At 43.0% G+C, this 20,457-nt stretch overlaps 3 protein-coding genes across 4 annotated transcripts; 2 read left to right on the top strand and 1 right to left on the bottom strand.

Annotated features, from left to right (window-relative positions):
- Positions 1-5,496: 5,496 nt before the first annotated feature.
- Positions 5,497-6,165, top strand: cartl (cocaine- and amphetamine-regulated transcript-like; the record flags this gene model as incomplete). Its single annotated transcript, XM_080843209.1, has 3 exons — positions 5,497-5,661; positions 5,773-5,856; positions 6,058-6,165. 3 exons carry the CDS (start codon positions 5,497-5,499, stop codon positions 6,163-6,165), a joined length of 357 nt encoding a protein of 118 aa, XP_080699335.1.
- A 1,976-nt stretch (positions 6,166-8,141) lies between these two features.
- On the bottom strand, positions 8,142-13,309 carry cdkn2aip (CDKN2A interacting protein). Of its 2 annotated transcripts, XR_013968743.1 has the most exons (5): positions 13,196-13,309; positions 12,213-12,462; positions 11,390-11,505; positions 9,347-9,950; positions 8,142-9,149 (listed from the first exon to the last, which is right to left on the bottom strand). XR_013968743.1 is itself a non-coding variant. In XM_080843430.1 (4 exons), the coding sequence occupies exons 2-4, from the start codon at positions 12,458-12,460 to the stop codon at positions 9,451-9,453; spliced, it is 864 nt and encodes a 287-aa protein (XP_080699556.1). In that variant the 5' UTR covers positions 12,461-12,462; positions 13,196-13,309; the 3' UTR covers positions 8,142-9,450. The 2 variants fall into 2 exon arrangements, 1 of the variants encoding a protein (XP_080699556.1); XM_080843430.1 differs by having other exon boundaries at positions 8,142-9,950.
- Positions 13,310-13,420: 111 nt separating this feature from the next.
- Positions 13,421-20,362, top strand: tubgcp4 (tubulin gamma complex component 4; the record flags this gene model as incomplete). Its single annotated transcript, XM_080843144.1, has 18 exons — positions 13,421-13,498; positions 13,663-13,791; positions 13,891-14,013; positions 14,134-14,187; positions 14,279-14,335; positions 14,516-14,595; positions 15,015-15,216; positions 16,236-16,401; positions 16,595-16,719; positions 16,960-17,010; positions 17,170-17,275; positions 17,593-17,700; positions 18,161-18,305; positions 18,458-18,635; positions 18,992-19,126; positions 19,580-19,696; positions 19,931-20,070; positions 20,356-20,362. 18 exons carry the CDS (start codon positions 13,421-13,423, stop codon positions 20,360-20,362), a joined length of 2,001 nt encoding a protein of 666 aa, XP_080699270.1.
- Positions 20,363-20,457: the final 95 nt, after the last annotated feature.

Below are 20,457 nucleotides of genomic sequence, written 5' to 3'. Positions count from 1 at the left end.
TAATAGGTGTAACGGCTCCTCTAACAGGTCTTCCATTTCAATCTTGGATTTAGTGGCAATAAAGTTCACGCTTATTCGACATACTTGACCTACTCAGAACGATGTGAACAGTAGATTTGATACCTTACTTCCCTTTAAAATTACTATGTATTTTTTACACTTTACACAAATAATCCAGTACCTATTTGAAACCAGGTTATGAGAGCTGTATGTCTAGATACATATAAACGTACATTTACATATACTTCATGTCATACTGTACTTCTCTATTCACCTCTGTCAGAAACGCTCTTTAAGCGCTTGTCTTTATGCCTAGCCCCTTTTGATGAGCCTGGATGCAGGCAGCTGAGAAAAGTGTTTGTTTTTTTATGCGGGAGAGTGTTACTCCCTCTGGCGAGTACTTTGGGCTTTGTAACTTTGCAGACCATTTACATGCACAAAGAGCTACATAACACACTTATGCAGCGTTTCATAAAGGGTGGGGCGCGAATGGACGCAATGAACGGGAGATTTTTTTTTTACCCATGATCTGTGGCAATGCTTTATTTTCTAGACAATAGATTTTATGATTGACGTCAGCGTATTAATTGCAGTTAAAAAAAAACTTTCCCAGAGCATGAAAGTGCAATTAGGGAGGTGAACTGTACCGTGTGTTTTACACGTCCAGTGTGTTGACGTTGTTCAAAAGTCAGCCAAAGTCGATTTCACAAGCCAGTTTGTGAGCGCCTTGGCAACAGGGATGGACTACCAAACAGGTCTACTGGGCCCAGGCCCAGGGGCCCATGAGCTCAGGTGGCCCCTAAGCCAGAGCCTCTGCGTGAAGTCGCTGTTATTAGTGTGCTTGCCCGAAGGGAAGCACAGTATTGTTGTTGTCAAGTTTTCTTTATTCTCCCCATTTTTTGTAACGCTAACTACTCCTCGCCCGTTCGAGGTACAGACGCCGTTCAAACACCGAAACGTCCGGCCCGATCCGGTGCAACCTGCTATGACTTTTCTTGGCGGTACTCCTTGCCACTCCTTTTTTATTCCTCTTTTTCCATCACCTTTTTCCCCCATAGACTTGCATGGCAGAACTCTGTGGATTATGACATCATAATGGGGTCATTAAAACTAGCTTGCACCTGTGCTTCACTGACACCTGCGCCAAGGTTTGAAGGCCCTCTTGTCTCTGTCCCTCTCCATTCAACTGTATAACTAGGAATATTAAGGGCTCAACAGTGCACATATGCGCCTTAAAATGGGTACTTGCGAACTTGAAAATTAATTTTTCATTTCATTTCAAGCAACGCGTGCAGCTTCCTCAGTTTGACAGTTCGATATGGATAAGTTTCTCGTAGCCAATTCAGTGGCAACAATAGCTAAGTGTTAAATATACTGAGTGCCTAGTTTGTACATGATACAAGTAATTATGTTTCAGTACGTTATTGTGTTTGTAGTGGACTCTACATTGCTATTAGAAGCGTTTAGCATAATAGTTCGCTATTAGCAATACAACCAAGCAACCTACAAGAAAATATACAGTCCTTTACCTCAATAACAAGGGCTGTATGTCAGATCAGAAAATTCAGCGATTTTCTTAGTGCCATTTTTTTCATTGTGCAAACCAGCGTTCGCTCTATAAATAATCTCCATTTCCATCCAATTAAGCTGATGATGAGGTTCTAAATCAGACGGGCTCAGAGGCTGCTAGTCTGTCATCGTTACAGGCTGCAGTTAGTACGTCTTCTGTAAGGAAGGAGCATTGTTATTTGTATGAACGTTTATATTAAACAGAACACATTTTATTTAAGTTATGTAAGTTTTATTTAAATGTGTATGTAAACATTCTAGACATTTATATAAAAGAACATTTATGTAAAAAACCCGTTTGTGCTCTTTTTTCGCCCCTTACCAAATTATAAGAATCGTTAAGAGAATCGATAAGGAATCTGTTCGATAAGCAGGAATCGATAAGGAACCGGAATCGTTAAAATCTTATCGGTTCTCATCCCTAGATGAGGGACAGGTGGGGCTTGAAAAGGCCCACTTGTTCAAAGTGGGGAATGACAGAAAAAGTTTGAGAACCACTGCACTAATGGAAAGGAGGAAAATCAGAAAAGCATGATATGACCTTTTACAAATCTCCTTTTCCTGTGCTGCATCAGCATTTAAGGACAGCCTCTTTCTGCCTTTTGTTTACATGGAACAAACAGCATTTAAATAGCTCCGGAAGAGAGATATTTAATCACCCTCCTACATGAAATCAATGCCAACACAAGGGCCCTGTCAGGTTAGATAATTGGACTGCTTTTGAGGCATCCTGAAGGTGGAAATAAGAAAGAGGGGTGGGTGCAGACAGAAAGGAAAAAGAAAAGAAAAAAGCATAAGAGAGAGGGGGGCGGGGGAGAGAAAGTTGGGGAGCAAGCCAGGCAGAAAGGGCGATGCATATAGAGAGAAAGAGGGAGAGAGAGAGAGAGAGAGAGAGAGAGAGACAGAAAGAGGAAAGAGGGTGAGACTATTGGTCTCCACCACACGAAAAGGCAAACACAGGATCTTGTTATGGAGCTGGGAGAAAGATGGAAGACATGAAATGAAGGCAGGAAATAATGATGAGTGAAGTTCTCCCACTCAACACAGCTGTCTTCCATTTGGGAATACATTTCAAAGCACAGCCCACCCCCTCATTCTTTAACACTCATGTACACACACACACGCACGCACGCACGCACGCACGCACGCACGCACGCACGCACGCACGCACGCACGCACGCACACACACACACACACACACACACACACACACACACACACACACACACACACACACACACACACACACACACACACACACATCAAAATACTGTGGTTAAATCCAATATCTTTTTTATGCATTTCATCAAAAGGAAGAGAAAACATAACTAATGTGTTCAAACATTTTGGCACTTCTGCACAGACCTCCGAGATATTCAGCACAGGGGCATGACAAATATCTTCACATCAACTAAATGGTTTCCTCAGTGTAGTTTCAATTGCATGCTCAGAGGAGTAATTGGACTTTCAGTATTTGTTGCATTGCACCAGGCAACCTTAATTAAGTGCGGATAATAATTTGAATGGCCAATACTGCACTGAAGGTCCTCACGGTGACAAGAGCTTATTTCAATAAAACTAAAAGATTTATACAATTCTAGATATCCATTGGTTGCACAACTAGTAGAGATCTCCAATTCTGAATGCACTTGTGCAATGCATATTAAGCACCAGAGATATTGCTTTGAAGAGAGCCTTTGAAGAAATGCATCAGCATCTCTTATTAGGACTTTCATAATTAATTCAGTAATGTAGAATGTAATGCTGTGCTGCTGTGACTCTGTAGACGCTGTTTTGTGTTGGAAAATCATCAACTCACATCGTCGAGACTATGACAGTTTTCTAAATTCAGACTTAAAGCAGAAGCTAAGTAATAACAGTAGACACTTAACATGCAAACATTTTCAGTACCTATCGTGAATATTATATTTGGACACGTCTTATATTGTGTTTGGAAACGTCCTTTCAATGAACAGTGGTCAATAATTCTTTGACTTCCTTTTGCCTCCAGCAAGGGTCTGTGATTGATACGGATGGAGGTTACTCCTGGAATGATCTTGGAGAAATCCCAGTGGAAATCCCTCCCCCCTGTTTGTTTCTCACATTCCCAGTGGAATGACATAGTTAATATTCAGCCCAAACCCAGTCTGGTCACGAGAGTCATTAAGGGGCCCAGCTCTGTCACTTGTGTCAGAGTCACCTGCATGTTGATTCACACACAGGATCCAACCTCTTGTGGTATGATCAGTTAGCTTGACCCCAGGAAGACAAATGAATTCAAGGAAGCCACAGAGAAGAACCGCTAATGAACACACTGTGTTGTGTGTTATGTGATGAAAACAAAGGGGCGAAAAGACAAAGTTCTCCTGGACTCTATGGCTCGGTAATTGGAGTGAGCAATGAGTCATCCTGCCCACGGAGCAGTGCATCATGGTTAGTCTCCTCCCGAAGCTTTCTTCTGGCAACCATAGCTGTACATCTGAGATCCACAATGAGGTGATCAAAGCTGCACTTAAAACTTCAAGATTGCCAGCTGCACGTTGTTTAAAAAAATATGCACAATAATGAGGGGAACAAAAATGATAGAGTGAAAAAAATGAATCTTTAAGGGAATTTGAGGGGAAAAACAGCATGTATAAATATTTCTGCAGGAGGGGAGGGTGGGTGAGAATGTTGGCTGCTTGCTTGGGTACCCTGGAGGCACCAGTGTGGTTGCTTTTTTCAGTTACAGTCCTAACCCCTTGGCCTGGCTGACTCTGTAATATTTACAGACATAATGCAGTTGGACAGAGACCTTAGTGAGCCGCCCACTGATCAAGGCTTTCAATAGTCAGAACTGTAAAAACAAGTGAGCTTTGTCTCTTAGTCCTTCTGAAACAAGAATAGTCGGTTCTAAAGAGCTAACTCATTATAAGGTCTGCATGCATCTGTATCTGTTTTATAGATATTCTGTTTGGAAAAAAGTCTGTTTTTATTTAAATCATATATGGAATTAAAATGATTGTCTGATTATGTAATCGTATTACTATGGCCCTACCTGTTGCTAATAGCATTACAAGTCTACTAATATTAATATCTAATTGTCTGTAAATCTGTAATTTGTCTGTAACATTCTAATAGTGTGTTTTTCAATGACCATCAACCTGCTTCAAACATTACATTTAGATTCTATACAGACTGTGTTGAACTGTTTTTGAACTGTGTGTGTATGTATTTGTATCACTAATTTGTATGTTAACACAAGAATTTGCGGAAATACATTCAAATGCAAACATATCCAAAGATGTCTCAGATCATTAGGTAGTGAAAATCTGTTAAAAGTAGAAACAATAAAACATAAACAACACCACATCACGGCTGTTAAGGAGTAGAACATAAACCATGCTATTCTTCAAATCAATTGCTTTTCAAAAAGTGAAGGCATGAATAAATTAACAAAATATTGTAACACACTATGCTGAGTTCATGAGATGCCTGCCGTGCTCTGGTGTATTCGAGGAAAAGCTAAACGTGTAACATCAAATATTTAAAAACTCAAAAGCTTTCCTCCTTGTTGTACTGAAATATTTCATATGTACTAATTTATCTTCGGAATGGGCACAAGACGGCTGCTGAACATCTGTGTTTTGAAAGGCGTTTTCAGCCGTATACTAAAGGGGAAGAGAAAGTTTTAGCCCCACGGGATTTGACGCATTTACATAAACAAGAACAGTCCAGCAACTTTACGCAATGACTCATCCACGTGTTTCTTACGCACGAGGAGAATCAATGGATAAGGTGGAGCGAGAGAAGTTAAGATAGGGCAGACAGAGAGGGGAGCAGATAAAAGCGGGAAGGGCAGCAGTGAGGTTCAACTAAAGTGATATCCCTGAGACAGGGAGCCATTCTTAAGCTAAGCGCGTCTATCTCTTTGCGCCGACGAGAACCATGGAGAGCTCCAGACTGTGGACGCGGGCGATGGCCTGCGCAATGCTGCTGTCTTTCGTTGCGGGTGCTGAAACGAACGACTCGGACATGGAATTGGACCTGGATTCGCGAGCCATCAGGGACTTCTATCCCAAAGATCCAAACTTGACGAACGAAAAACAGCTTGTAAGTTTATGCGATGTTGTCAGGTGGTAATGTCAAGTCTATGAAAAGAATCAGCTGGGTGATCATTCTTATCTGAGGATATCTGATAATCTCTGAGCATTACTTCCACAGCTCGGGGCTCTCCACGACGTTCTGGAAAAACTGCAGGCAAAACGGATTCCACTTTGGGAAAAGAAGTTTGGAAGAGTTCCAACGGTATGTACATGTATATTCTATAAGATCACTAAGTTTGAACTGGTAATACAAGCAGAACAAACTCGCTGTATGTACTGCAATCGAACTTAGTCAGATAAAGTATCCTACACGGGCTACCTATGGCTCCTGTGCGTTCATTTGTACAGAACATTTTACATTTGAGAGTCTGTTGTCTTCATGCATCATATCATATCTCAACAGTGCGACGTCGGAGAACAGTGTGCCATCAGAAAAGGAGCCAGAATCGGCAAGCTCTGTGACTGCCCGAGGGGGGCGTTTTGCAACTTTTTCTTGTTGAAGTGTTTGTGAAGTGCCCTCTGTTTGAATGCCAGTAGATGAAATAATTGATGTCTATCAAAACACGTCACTTGTATGTACAATTCCTATGACTGACTTTATGATAGCCTACTCTAAACAAGTGCCACTACAAAGACATGACTGCGTAAATACCGGCGAACAGTACGGCTCCAGGACTCCCATTTTGGATGCTTCGACTGGATGTTTATGTGAACGGATATTATATATTCAATTAAACTGTGTCATAATTCGTTTTGTAAAGCAGTCTATGTGGTCACTGTTTGGGTGGATTTGTTTGCATTTCTACGTTCACGGTATTAGCATTATGTTACAAAAGATGAAGTAATAGGCAAATAATGGGCAACCCATTTATTTAGCCTTTACTTATGTTCAAATATGTTTTTATTTATAAAGTTGAAACACGGATCCGTGTAAACCTAAGAGACGAATAACAACTAAAGGTTCCTTGTATTATGAGATGTCGCAGCAAAGGTTACCCGAAAGCCCGGGTTCTTGGTGAAACGCTTACCATAATAAATTACGCATGAGACATACATGGAACAGAAATCTAGATTTGTAATGTTGAATAATGTCAAGTCACTGTGGTTTTAGGTGTTCTCTAAGGCTTGTCTTTATAGTGTTTAATAACATTTGAAGAGACAAGATAATGGCGAATTATAGGCTACACAAAACATCATGTCTCCTCTTTCAATCCATCTCTAAGTCACCTTATCTAAAGACGTCTCTGCCTCTATTAGATCATTTAGACCCGGAGTTGGTGTGTGTCAGCTTCAAAATGAGAAAAGGGTTGTGTTCATAAATTCATCTTTCACCAATGCCAATGAACACTCATTAATCCTTCCACTTTTAAAAACGTCATCCTCACATCTATTCTGGTTATTGTTGCTGCCCTGTCGCCGACCCGCTGGTCTGATCTGTCGGACGTATTCTTCCACGTCTGACAGATCCGTTTGTCGTCAATAATAATCAGTGGGAGTACTGTGACGCGCCGGGGGCACCAACAGCTTCAGAGGCGAGGCAAGGACCCCATGTACGCGCCTCCAATTTGCTCTGTGCCCAGGTGGGCAAAGGGAGATGGACATTTTTAGAGTGCGGTGTTGATTAAGGCAGAACGACGAACACCCGAATCTCTCGAACTGTCAGTCAACAGTGCCAGCCGCATTGGTCTTTTCAGTCTGCGTTAACCTCACGCTTGTCCGTCAGTTTTACCCATGGGCATAATAAGACAGCGACTAGTGGATAAACAGGGACAACATTCCTCAAGCTGTATCACAACATCAAGATTAACTGTCTGCTGTGAAGCACCACTTGTAAATTGTACACTGGGTAACGCATCACCTAGCACAAAGGTGGACGCGAGAATCCTGCCCAACATTTGGATGACATTTCTCCAATCTGCGTTCGACAGTTATGGAAGGCTACACTGTATTGTCAATACAGATGTAAAGCTGTGTCTGAAAATGTCAGGGTGGTTAAGCTGACCGCTTTCAGTGTCGGGGGAAATGAAAGCCACATAGACAGCACAAATGCACCTGAAAAAGTTTCCTGGTGCAAAGAAAATCACATGTTATTCCGGAATCACTTCTGCCTTTCTTGTAAATAAACACTTGATTGCACTGGGTGGTAACGACATTTACGCATCATTGTATTCTTTCAGTCAGATAAACAAGCCGCACTGTTGGGCACATCTTTTCTTTGTCACATGTCTGGCCCAGGCGATGGAATTTTCACTCACCGTTCATTCAAGAAACATTTTTGCTTGTTAGGCAAAGGTAATGAAACCAAACAAGAGCTCTCGTTTGCACAAACATATTACGGTTGGTGAGGGCTTTAACTGTTTTTGAAGGGAGATCAATACTTAATTAATGCAATTTCAATCATGTTCATTTTTTTACAACTTTATTTACAAGTATTCCGAATGACATAGCGAATACAAACACACACCATAGGCAAGCCGGCCGGCCACTCACGGACAACAGGAAGAAGCAAACATAGCGCAGCGGCACTCTCATTTGGCCACCCCGCCTTACGCGCTATAACAAATAACTACTAAAAAGAAATTAAAAATCAAAACAGATTCAGCTTCGACGTTTAACAACTGAATTTGCTGAACTCAGTGAGACTTTCTTGTGACTTTTTCTTTCTTTTAACACACTACAGTCCAAACTGCATGGTTACAACAGAGCAGATTAAAAGTGGTTTTATGCCTTAAACTTTTCTTGTGAAAACGACAGTGGTCACTGATATGCCGGGAACGGGCCACATCTTTACAATGATATATCATAAACCCATAGACTGTACTCAGAGAGTTAGGAGACAGATGGCACAAAGACTGCCCTTTGGAAAATCAAAAAGGCAGGAATGAGGAATGACAATTAGTCAAAAGATGTATGTCCCCCAACTCTCCTTTAAACCAGATATTAACCCCTAAAATGGACTAACATAACATCATCGTGCCCATCCAAAGCCCCAAGGCACAACACAAACGCAATCAATAACCTCAAAACAATATCAAATATAATAAATGAAGGTACCTTTCATCATATTCCAATAAACCAAACTTTTAAAGAGCTCGCCTCAAAGCCTAAATTAACCATTTTCTTATAGGCATCCTTCATAATTTAATCTGGCACCACTTGCAAAAGCTAAACATGTGCACAACACAGAGTCCATAATTTCACTTAACAGATAAAAATAGTTTCATAACTGCACTGCAGAGAACGCCTTTTGCTCAGGAAGCAGAGAACACAACCAGTGCTGTTGTTCATCATTCAAAATGGGCCTGGAGAAGGAAAGAAAGAAACAAGAAAAAAAACATTGTTCTGTGTCTATACCGCTGGGTGCTTCTGGGTCGGCTTTTACTAAACCACATTTTGATATGGGCACTGACACGAGATGAGGAGAGAGAAAACATCATGTCGAGGGGCCTCCTGTGCGGAGCCTCTTTGTGTATTGAATGGATGTAGTTCCCTGACCTATAATAAACACACACAGATAGCCAGCCACAAGTGCAAAGGTTAAAACATGTTTCACTAAATCATAAATTAATTTAATTTTGAGGAAAATGCGTAAATAGGAAAAAAAATCAAATGACTGAAGAACGGAAAATATTTTGAGTTAATTACACTGTAGGTTAGATTGAAGATAACACAGTGATGAATGACACACTCACTTCAAAGTCCACTGAATAAGACTGAACAAGTCTCAATGAGACAGGTAACCTCATGTAGTATATGTGAGTTTGTAAGGGTTGCAAAACAGGAGTCCCACGCTTTGCTAGGAGCAGCCGTGCTCTGGCGTGAAGGGGTAGCTGAGCGCGGGAGGGAAGGTGGGGTTACGTGTCTGGTCATCCACCAGGACCACATCTTCCACGTCATTGCCTTGAAACCTCCTGCGGCAGATCCTCACAATCACCTTCCTCCCCTGGAAGGCCTTGAGGGCCTCCTTGGAGGCCATAGCACGCGCAGCTGCCTCGTCTCGCCCATAGCCCGTGCCCAGGTAGACCGTCTGGCAGCGTAATTCGCACACCTGGCCCTCCCTTTGGGTACGCGCCACCGGCAGGTCAGGGATGTCCTTCAGCGGCACAAACACACAGCTTAGGCTAGCCTTGGAGGTCTCCACGCAGCTGCGCAGGACCTCAAAGTGGTCCAGGTTAGGCCCGCCGAAGCCGCCCTCGGACACCAGCTTCCAGGCCACAGCCTTGTAGAGGCGGTTGAAGAAGGGCTGGTTCTGGGCTGGGGCATTGGGTAGAGGACCATCCTTGGATCTCTTCCCATCTGCACAATCAAAAAGCATCAATATACAGTGCCTTGCATAAGTATTCACCCCCTTGGATGTTTTACCCTTTTATCGCTTTTATAAATCAGTCATGGTCAATATAAGTTAATAAATCACAAAAAAGCCCTCTTTAATGTCAAAGTGAAGACAGATTTCTACACAGTTATGTCAATAAAATTTAAATATTTAATGAAAATAAGAAAAGGTTATTGAAAAGTATAGGTCAGGGGAAGGACACAAAAAAATGTCCAAGGCACTATCACTAGCAGGAATATCAATCTGCTTGGAGATGGTCTTATAGACTTTACCTTTAACATGCTTGTCTATAATTTTCTATCTAATCTCCTGAGACAACGCTCTCCTTAGCCTTTCTGTGATCCATGTTCAGCGTGGTACACACCACGACACCAAACAGCACAGTGACTACTTTTCCCCCTTTAAATAGGCAGACTGACTGATTACAGGTTAGAAGACACCTGTAATGCTAATTTGAGGACACACCTTAGTTTCACATGTTCCTATGGTCAAATTATTTTCAATCTTTTCTAGGGGTACCATCATTTTTGTCCAGGCCAGTTTCATTATTTTAATTATTATTATTATTCTGTTGAACCACAGTTCAAAAGCAATGACTCATTTTGAAGTTCATTTTCAGTACATTTTAATGTATTATTACTTTTGTCAGTTTCAAGTTATTGTGGGGTTTTCTTTCTTTAACGGAAGGGTACCAATAATTATGTCCACGTCTGTATATTGTTGCACAATATAGGGGGGGTGTCACATGTGAGTGAGGGTCAGCTCTAGCCTCCCCCTGTTTGGAGGCCACCCTCAGGACATTGAGGTCACTAGCTGAATTTAATCACTTCACTATGACTCATGCTACCAAGAAGCTTGCAAAAAAACACCCTCAGCTGCTGCATGAAATTGCAGGGGATTTGCAAACAGACCCCAAAACAATTTCACATTCCCCATCCCCTGTGAATACAAATGGCAGAGAATAGCAGTCTAACAAATGAAAATCTTGGGGCAAATATGTTTCCCCGTTATAAATGGCAGATATGTCTAGGTTGATAATAACAAGTCAAATGTTTATCGGACGCTTTTTATTAACCATGGGACCAGCAAGCACCACATAAACAAAGACAAACTGAGTCAATAAAAATGTGTCAATATATTTCAACTCTAATTCCATTGGAACCGAAAAATGAGGCTAGATCATCCTGCTGATGTCAGAATGGGGAAAAAGACAGAGGAATGCAGAGAGCATCTAAAGCGTGTGCACTTGTGTTTATGTAGGAGGGAGTGCACTTGTGTTTATGTAGGGGGGTGTGCACTTGTGTTTGTGTGTGTGTGTGTGTGTGTGTGTGTGTGTGTGTGTGTGTGTGTGTGTGTGTGTATACACTTCTGTGTATGTGTGTGTGTAAGGGGGTGGTCTTACCTGGGCCTCTCTTTCCTTTGCCCATGATCTCATCCCTGGTCTTCCGCACCGGGGCATCTAGAACCTTCACTCCCTCTGCCATCACTTTGATCTTGTCCATCACTGGCTCGGGATAGCTGCAAAGCAATCACACAGATCGCATTTCACGTCCCCACAGGAGACAGAATAGATACAGAGGTGGTCAGAGTTGATCTCAATTGCAAGCGTATACGTTTGAGGATGACGGACCAAAACTACCATAGCAGCATTTTTCCAACCCGGGCTGCATCAACAGAAAGGAGGTCTATCAGTTTTCGACATAGTTTTTCGACCATTGATACTGTTTCATGTCACGCTATGGTGTGCTACTATGATAGCATGCACAGATGAAGAGGGAGCGTCTGGGAACACTGATTTGAATTGCAAAATACTAACGAAAGTGCTACATGAACAGCTCTTAGTGTGAGAACAGAAAATGTTGGCACTCTAGGGCAGGTTAGACTAACATTTACAGAACAGGTTGTCAATCGTTGTGTAAGATAGAAATATAGACAAGAAGCACCCAATCTGCTTTATTACACAAATCTTATATGACTTTCAATATACCACCTAATTGTTCTCCATTTAATGACTACTAATTAAATTACTAGTACCAGTGACTAAAGCCAGAATATAGGCACATCCTTGTATTTATCTGAGTGACAAGGCTCCTGGTAAAAAAAAATATATACATTAAATTGACATTAAATGTACTTACATGTACTAGTATACTAACCACCTCCAATATGAGCACAACATAATAATCCACTACAGTGTTACAAGAGCAATGTACAACTGGACTCACCGACAACCTAGGAACACATGGTTGGCCCACACCATGGAGAGGGAGAGTAGCTTATCAAGGCTGGGACTTGAAACCCCTGGCTCAACGGTGGGGAAGGCCTCCAAGTTGCGGAGAATGAACTCTTTTCTAGCATTCCACTGTTTGTTGGTCTCGCAAATCCCTCTGAGCGATTCCACCCATTGCACCAGATGAGGGTTCTGGCCAAGGTACTCAGACACAATGTCCTCTCCCGGTCCCTCCTCGGCCATCACTGCGATACAGTTTGAATAGTAAGACACAAGTGAGCACCTACTTCTGCAATACACCAACACTTTACTATTCAGCACCCCAACCCAACGTCATGTCTGTGGTATGTAGCAGCCTGTCATCAACTATGTTACACATAGCTAATGTGTAGGATAGCTATCCAGTTGATTTATAAAGACTGGCTTTGGTCTGCTAATCCTACTATTCCAATACTTAACATGACCATTAACACAAGGCAGTATTTAACAATTCAGCAGTACTAAGGGTACCTCAGTGGCATTTCGTGCATTTACACAGAAACGAAACAGGTTGGCACAACCAGGACAGCGAGCTAGCTCGTGAAAACTTCCTGTGAACATTTAGCCACGCTAATGAACAATTGGCTATGGCGAGTCTTATCATATCCGAACTGCAAGCTATGCAGGCTATTGCGCTTCTTTAATACTAAACAAGGTTTTCCAGTTGACGTCATCCCATCAAAAGAAACAAGCATGACCAAAAATCTCCACACAACAGATCGCAAAAATCCTCGTACACACCACAAAGTCGAGCAAGGTGTAACGGACTTGTTACTGACAAGCTTGCTTGATGGCTAACGAAAGCTCAAGCTAACTACATTAGCATGCATGAGACACGACTCAAGTTTTCGTTGAACTCAAACAGGCCGTAAAAACTTGCCCACCACAATCTAAAAATGCTGTAGTAAAATAAATGCTCGTCTAAACTACTTTACTAACCTCTCAATGTCTTCGTATATCACTCAACAAAACCATTGCTAGAGCTTCCATAACAATGAACCAACAACTGTAGTAGCTGACGACCTGGGTCCTAAACTCCAACTACCGACAACAGAGAATATTTGCGTCATCAGGCTGCGGCAGGAGATTCGGCGGTGTTTATAGTTTTGAATGACATGTCTCCTTCTGAGTCTAATTTGTGAGATATTCCTATTCATTTGAAAAATGATACACGAACTTTTGTTGGCATTAAGCGGATATCCTGGAACAATAATCACATGGAACAAAAGGACAGGTTTGCAGGTAAAATATGATGGGAGATAACTGTTAGCTAGCTAACGTTAACGTTAGCAGGGGTAATTTACAGACTCTTTGGTAAACAACACTACATCATGGCACCTTAACATAGAAGAAGCGTCTGCACAACATCTGTCTTTGTATGCTAATGCTATTAATGTTGTCCATAGGTATCACAAGAGCTACCGTTCCTTCACCCAAGTGAAATAAGTGTGTTAAATCGGCTGTGCAAGCTGGGCTCAGACTATGTGCGATTCACAGAGTTCATAGAACAGCATACGGGCCATGTCCATCAGCAGGTAAGTTATAGCAGACGCCTGATAACCACTTCTGAAAGTAGTACTAATAATGAAAACGGTTGACCAAGATGTTTGACAGACAGCTGTTTTGCTACACAGGAGCACCATGCGAGCCAGCCAAATCCAACTGGACTCCATGGGATCTATTTACGGGCTTTTTGCACAGGGCTGGATTCGATGCTACAACCATACCGACAAGCACTCCTTGACTTGGAACAAGAGGTGGGAACAGCGTGCTTATAAATTATATAAGCACTGTCTAGGTCGGCGTGGTATCGATAGAAATGTATCAGCTGAGAAAACCATGATTTATGTTTGATGGAACTCCTCCTTGTCTTGTAGTTTCTTGGTGATCCACACCTGTCAATCTCCCATGTGAACTATATGCTGGACCAGGTAAGTGGACTTAAATGGATGCTCCTCATGGTCAATACATTGCAGTTGGTCTCTCTCTCTGCCCCCTTTCACTTTCACTTCTTCTGTCCAGTTTCAGTTACTCTTTCCATCAGTTATGGTGGTTGTGGAGACCATCAAATCACAGAAGGTGAGACAAAACATATGCACTGGATTGAAATTCACATCCCCCTCCCCTGTTTGTGTATGTGTACTCACAGTCACAGTTACAGTAACTGTACAATTAAGGGGACTATTGGTGTGATGGAGATCCCGTCAAAGCACTGTTAATGTGACCGAACATGGTGTTCTCTCTCTTTTTTTTTGTTAGATCCATGGTTGTCAGATCTTGGAGATGGTGTACAAGCACAGCTGTGGAGGACTGCCTCCTGTGCGCATGGCTTTAGAAAAGTAGGTGTATTCTAAACTCTCTTTTCTTCATGCTGACATACTATACTTGGGTATTTAATAATAACAATTAATTTCCCTCTCATTTGAACTGTCAACAAAGTTATAACTTGGCAAAGTTAACAGTTTACATTCATCCTGGACCCTAATATATATTTTCCCACTGAGATTCTGTACTGAAACAAGAGTTCAGCACAGGCCAATGTTGTACTGTGTGTCTGTCCTCATATGGATCTGCAATCCCGAGTCACCACTCAGCTCTCACACAGGGGTTCACATTTCCCTGTGGGTCAGTCAATGTGTTGCATTTGGCATAGAACATGACTAATTTCTCACAGGTGTTATAACTCTATTCTTTGTATCGTATTTGCTTTGGATAAAATCAGTCTGCCAAGTACCTAAACTGTAAACTATAACTCTAGAATCCTGGCGGTGTGCCACGGGGTGATGTATAAGCAGCTAGCAGCATGGATGCTGCATGGGCTGCTGCTGGATCAGAGTGAAGAGTTCTTTGTAAAGCAGGGCCCGAGCGCTGGGGGCGCGGCAGCCAACCAGGACGAGGAGGAGGAAGACCTGGGCATCGGCGGGCTGACTGGGAAACAGCTGAGGGAGCTGCAGGACCTGGTGGGTGAGAGCGAGGGCTTAGCTCCTAGGAGAGAAGTGCTTCTTGCTTCTTCAAGAGAACGCTTAAAGGTGCAGTGTGGAGGATTTAGAGGGATCTGTTAGCAGACATGGAATGTAGTATTCATAATTATGTTTTCATTAGTGTATAATCAGCTGAAACTACAAATTGTTGTGTCCATCGTATCTACATAGGGAGAGGGTCCTCTTCCACGGACTCTGACATGTTGCACTGTCATGATTCTACAGTAGCCTAGAATGGATAAACCAAAACACTGGCACTAGAGAGGACATTTCGTGTTTTGATGGCACCTAGGCTTCTCCTACACGCTTGGAAAGGGAAAGGAACTCGATGGGTGCAATCTGAAGCCTCACTGCTAGAGGCCACTAAATCCTACATACTGCTACCTTTAAAGTTTCCGTTGTTGCTCCTAGAGGACTCTTAGTTCAAGAGCTTTTCATAGGCAAAGCTTTATGTTACGTTACATATATAGTCTTTGTATACTTTTTGGTTTGTTGTAGTGTGGCTAAAACTGGCACATGAAACCAAACATACATGACCATGTCTCACCCCAGGATCATGGAGACATTACTAAAGTAATTCCAGTAAAATTTTGAAAACATTTTCTCAGTATTAAACCCACTGGCAACTCTTTCATATCTTAAAGAAGCAGTCGTCAACTCTCTTTTTTTTTTTTACTTTCTTTGAGTAAGAGCTGCATCGTATAAGACTTTGTAATGAAACTAGCCGAGCCAGAGGTTTCAGCACAAACCTCTTCACTCCTCTCATCCTTCCCTCTCTGAGCTGCACCCAGCCCTGCTCAAGTTCTCCTAGAATTCCCTTAGCTTCTCATTAGATAAAGATTCACTGAGTAACTTCAGGCCATAAGTGTTTCTAACGACTGGCATACCAAAGGTTCTTGGGACATTTTAAGAAGTGATTTGCTGACATATCAAACAAACTGATGTAGTGTAGCTTTAAGTGCTCATGTTAACGCTCTCGTTCTGCTGTTTCTCTGTAGAGGTTGATTGAGGAGGAGAACATGCTGGCTCCGTCCCTGCAGCAGTTCTCTCTGCGTGTGGAGATGCTGCCCTCCTACATCCCCATCCGAGTCGCAGAAAAGATTCTGTTTGTGGGCGAGTCTGTGCAGATGTTCGAGAAGAACAACCAAAGCCCCTCCAGAGCCGGTGAGATCATTAACTTGATTTACACCCAACTAAATAATGTTGGATTTTGGGAATGGGGTGTTCTGTGGGCTGAAGGCTCATCAGGACCTCCTTTTTTTTCACCCGTGTTTGTGTGTATGCACATGCTTGTGTGTGTTTGTGTGTGTGCATGCTTGCGTTCATGTATGTTTGACATGTTGTGTATGTTTGACAGGCTCCATCCTGAAGCATCAGGAGGATATTTTCGCAGCTGAGCTCCACAAGCTCAAGCAGCAGCCCCTCTTCAGCCTGGTGGACTTTGAGAATCTCATAGACAGAATCCGTAGCACAGTCGCTGAGGTGAGTTCTTTATGTTGCAAATATATTACAGTTTGTGTGTATGTTACCTACACACTACTATGTAAGTGGAATTTACCCCAAAAGGGCCTGTTCTCTTAAAATATCATGATTACATATTTAAAAAGTAAACAGCAAAATATAACAACTAAATGTGAATTTATTCTGTTAAGTACAAGTTTCCCTCAATGCCTGTTCAGTGTCGTTTCTATGAATCCTAAATGAAGTCCTCTGTGTTTGCAGCACCTATGGACATTAATGGTGGAGGAATCCGATCTCATTGGCCAGCTAAAGGTAGGATGGTCTGATCAGCATGTAGCATTGATCATATTTATTGAACTAGAGCACACAAGAGGTTACTTCACCGGCTGCGGTTTGGTTATCAGTTGCTCAAGAAGCAACAGCTTTATCTGACCACCGTTTGGTGAAATTGCCACTGCCCCTGTGTTTCAGATTATTAAGGACTTTTACCTGCTGGGCCGTGGGGAGCTGTACCAGGTGTTCATCGACCACGCCCAGCACATGCTTAAGACCCCGCCCACTGCTGTTACAGAACACGGTACACGCACCAGTCTCATCTCATCACATACAATGTTATATGTAATAATTATAATAACATAATAACTCTGTGACTACCACTAATGTTACCACAACTGTTTCAGTCAATACTACCATCACCTCCCTACCTCTTTGTAATTGTTTATATTCCAACATCACTACTATTTCTATTACTACTATCGTCACACAGTAGTTTCCTATGTGTTACATGATATGCGTTGCTGCAAGGTTAAGGTTATGTAACATTGCATAAGCACAGTGTTGCTCCTCTGCTGTGTCGGTGTGAGTGTGTATGTCATGTGCTGCGCTGTGTTTCAGATGTGAACATGGCGTTCCAGCAGGCGGCACATAAGGTGCTGCTGGACGATGACAACCTGCTGCCCCTGCTGCATCTCACCGTCGACTACCAGGGCAAAGACAGCAAAGGTGCTGACCACCCCCACCTCAAAAAAACCGGATCAGAGTTTCTTCTCCGTTTCTTTTTTGTTGCATAACGTATTGAAGTAGGTTGTAGTCACTTAGAGATGACAAGAGGCAAACCTGTCCTTGCACACTGGTTGTGGCATGTTTTCTTGTTGAAAGTCTTTTAAGGACTTGAGAAGAGTTGTTTCTCTATGTAAAATCATTGTTGCATCAGGTCATTAGCAGCCAGAATGAAAAGCCGGTGTCAGCACTCACACTAATGAGTTATAGATGTAAAAGTCAGTTTCTGTTGACCCTGGTGAGGGTTGCTATGCCATCAAAGCATACTGACTGGAACTGTTGAAAGTTTTGTCCCCTGCAAACGTAACCCTAATCAAAGTTTGTTTGGCTGTGGATAGGTTGTGTTTTATTATGCATGATATGAGTTTTACAGAGGTTGGTATGCTTGTGCGGCCCTTTCCAGACACGTCCAGTACTCGTGAGGGGAACACCCCTCCCCAGGAGACGTCTCCGCGCGAGGCCCCCTCTAACGGTTGGGCGGTGCTGGGGCTGGCCTATAAGGTGCAGTGGCCCCTGCACATCCTCTTCACACCGGCCGTGCTGGAGAAGTGAGTACAGCTCCGAACACACACACACACACACACACACACACACACACACACACACACACACACAGAGCGGTAAAGGTGACCTCTTCCTGTTTATCTCACTTTCTTCCTATTCTCTCTCTCCATCTCTCTCTCCATATCTCTTCCCTTAGGTATAACGTGGTGTTCCGGTACCTTCTGAGTGTGCGGCGGGTCCAGTCTGAGCTGCAGCATTATTGGGCCCTGCAGATGCAGCGCAAGCGCCTCAAGTCCAACCAGACCGACGCTGTCAAATGTAGGCTCCGCAACCACATGGCCTTCCTGGTGGACAACCTGCAGTACTACCTACAGGTGAGCAGCCAAAGCCTCTCCACCATGATTTGGTAATATGGTCTGGCTCACTGGACTCTGCTCAGAGAAACAGATGTGAACATACAGGTTAAGAACCAGCACCAGTCTACAAAACAGTCCTCATGGTAGTCAAAGGAACAGATGTGCTTAACCCTATAATACTATTGCTTTTTTTAAGCAGTTAGACTGTGTGTGTGTGTGTGTGTGTGTGTGTGTGTGTGTGTGTGTGTGTGTGTGTGTGTGTGTCTGTGTGTCTGTGTGTCTGTGTGTCTGTGTGTCTGTGTGTGTGTTTTGTTAATTATAATTAATCTTCTCTTTCTGCCCCTTGTCCTCTCCTGTCCCTCCCTGTGGGCCAGGTGGACGTGCTGGAGTCTCAGTTCGCTCATCTGCTGCAGCAGATCAACTCCACCAGAGACTTTGAGAGCATCCGGCTGGCCCACGACCACTTCCTCAGCAACCTGCTGGCCCAGTCCTTCATCCTGCTCAAGCCTGTGAGTAGCTCGTCCGCTGGGCAGACCAGAGAAGGAGAGCCTCACTGGGTCGTCTTGTAGCTTGTTTTCATCTTTTTGTTTTTGTTCTCTGTTACTGTGATATCATGTTCAGGGTTGTTCAGGTTCATAGTTTAAATTCCTCCCCTGCCCTTATAGTTCCATGCGCATACACTGCTGGTGAGTATAGGGAGGAGCAGGGACATGCACAGGAGTGTGCTAAGGTTGCTCTGGCAACTGCCCGTTTGCCCTCCTTGAGTAAAAGTGCCCCTCCGAGGGGAAAAAAAAATATATATATATATATATATATATTTTTTTACTCGAGGAGGGCAAACGTGCAGTTGCCCAAGAATTTCATGCTTTTTTCAGGCCAGAGTAACTGCCCCTCAAAATTCCTGTGCACGTCGCTGGGGAGGAGAATAATATACATTCTGTTGTCTCACTCCCTACCCTCAGGTGTTCCACTGTCTGAATGAAATCCTGGACCTGTGCCATAACTTCTGTTCTCTGGTCAGCCAGAACGCTGGCCCACTGGATGAGAGAGGAGCCGCCCAGCTTGACATCCTGGTCAAGGTCTGACATTTCTTCCACGGAACACCTCAGTAAATCTTTGGAGCCACAGTGTTTGGAACATTTACTGTAGTCTCAAACTGATTCTGCATTATAGTTAATTATTTGGGTGCCACAAGTCATTATTTAAATGTGTTTGAAGTACCCTTATAGATGTGATTTGTGAAAGTTCTTGAAAGAACATATTGTAATGAAGTAAATTGTTAAAAAGTGAAACACTTGATGTGTCTTCTGCAGGGCTTCAGCCGGCAGTCCTTCCTGCTCTTTAAGATCTTATCCACGGTGAGGAACCACCAGATCAACTCGGACCTGGCCCAGCTTCTGCTGCGACTCGACTACAACAAATACTACACCCAGTCTGGAGGCACGCTGGGCAGGTGAGTCCTCCAGTGCAGGGCTTACAGTAATCAGCCTAGAAGGCCTGCATCCTGATACAGTCCAGTGTTTTAGTCATGATGCCATTATGGGCAAAGCATCTTATTAGTGAGATAAGCCATTGCTGGAGTATGGGACACTGACAACAATAACTCAACAGAAACTCAAGATTAGAAAAGACAGTGTAATTAAAATGAAGTATAAACCGGCACACAATTAATGCAGAAATTGATCATCGTGACAGAGCTCCATTAAGGTCTAATTACTTTTCTTTGTTCTGTGTGCAGCTTGTGATTTTAAGGCGGAGCTGGGAATCCTGGTCGCCAGGCTACATTCATTCACATTCCACAAGAAGTGTACTTCGGTTGTCATGACGCCACTGTGCAGAA

The sequence above is a fragment of the Sprattus sprattus genome (assembly GCF_963457725.1).
Source record: "Sprattus sprattus genome assembly, chromosome: 8".
NCBI lineage: Eukaryota > Metazoa > Chordata > Actinopteri > Clupeiformes > Clupeidae > Sprattus > Sprattus sprattus.
Note: the sequence above shows the minus strand (reverse complement) of the source record. Positions and strands in the feature narration are given on the sequence as shown.

What these genes read in the sequence shown, in the direction of transcription:
- cdkn2aip (XM_080843430.1), bottom strand. Translation starts at nt 12,460, where the DNA reads ATGGCCGAGGAGGGACCGGGAGAGGACATTGTGTCTGAGTACCTTGGC. An exon ending in CATGTGTTCCTAGGTTGTCG is followed by an intron (nt 11,506 to 12,212) that starts GTGAGTCCAGTT and finishes ATTGCTTTGCAG; the next exon opens with CTATCCCGAGCCAGTGATGG. An exon ending in CAAAGGAAAGAGAGGCCCAG is followed by an intron (nt 9,951 to 11,389) that starts GTAAGACCACCC and finishes TTGATTGTGCAG; the next exon opens with ATGGGAAGAGATCCAAGGAT.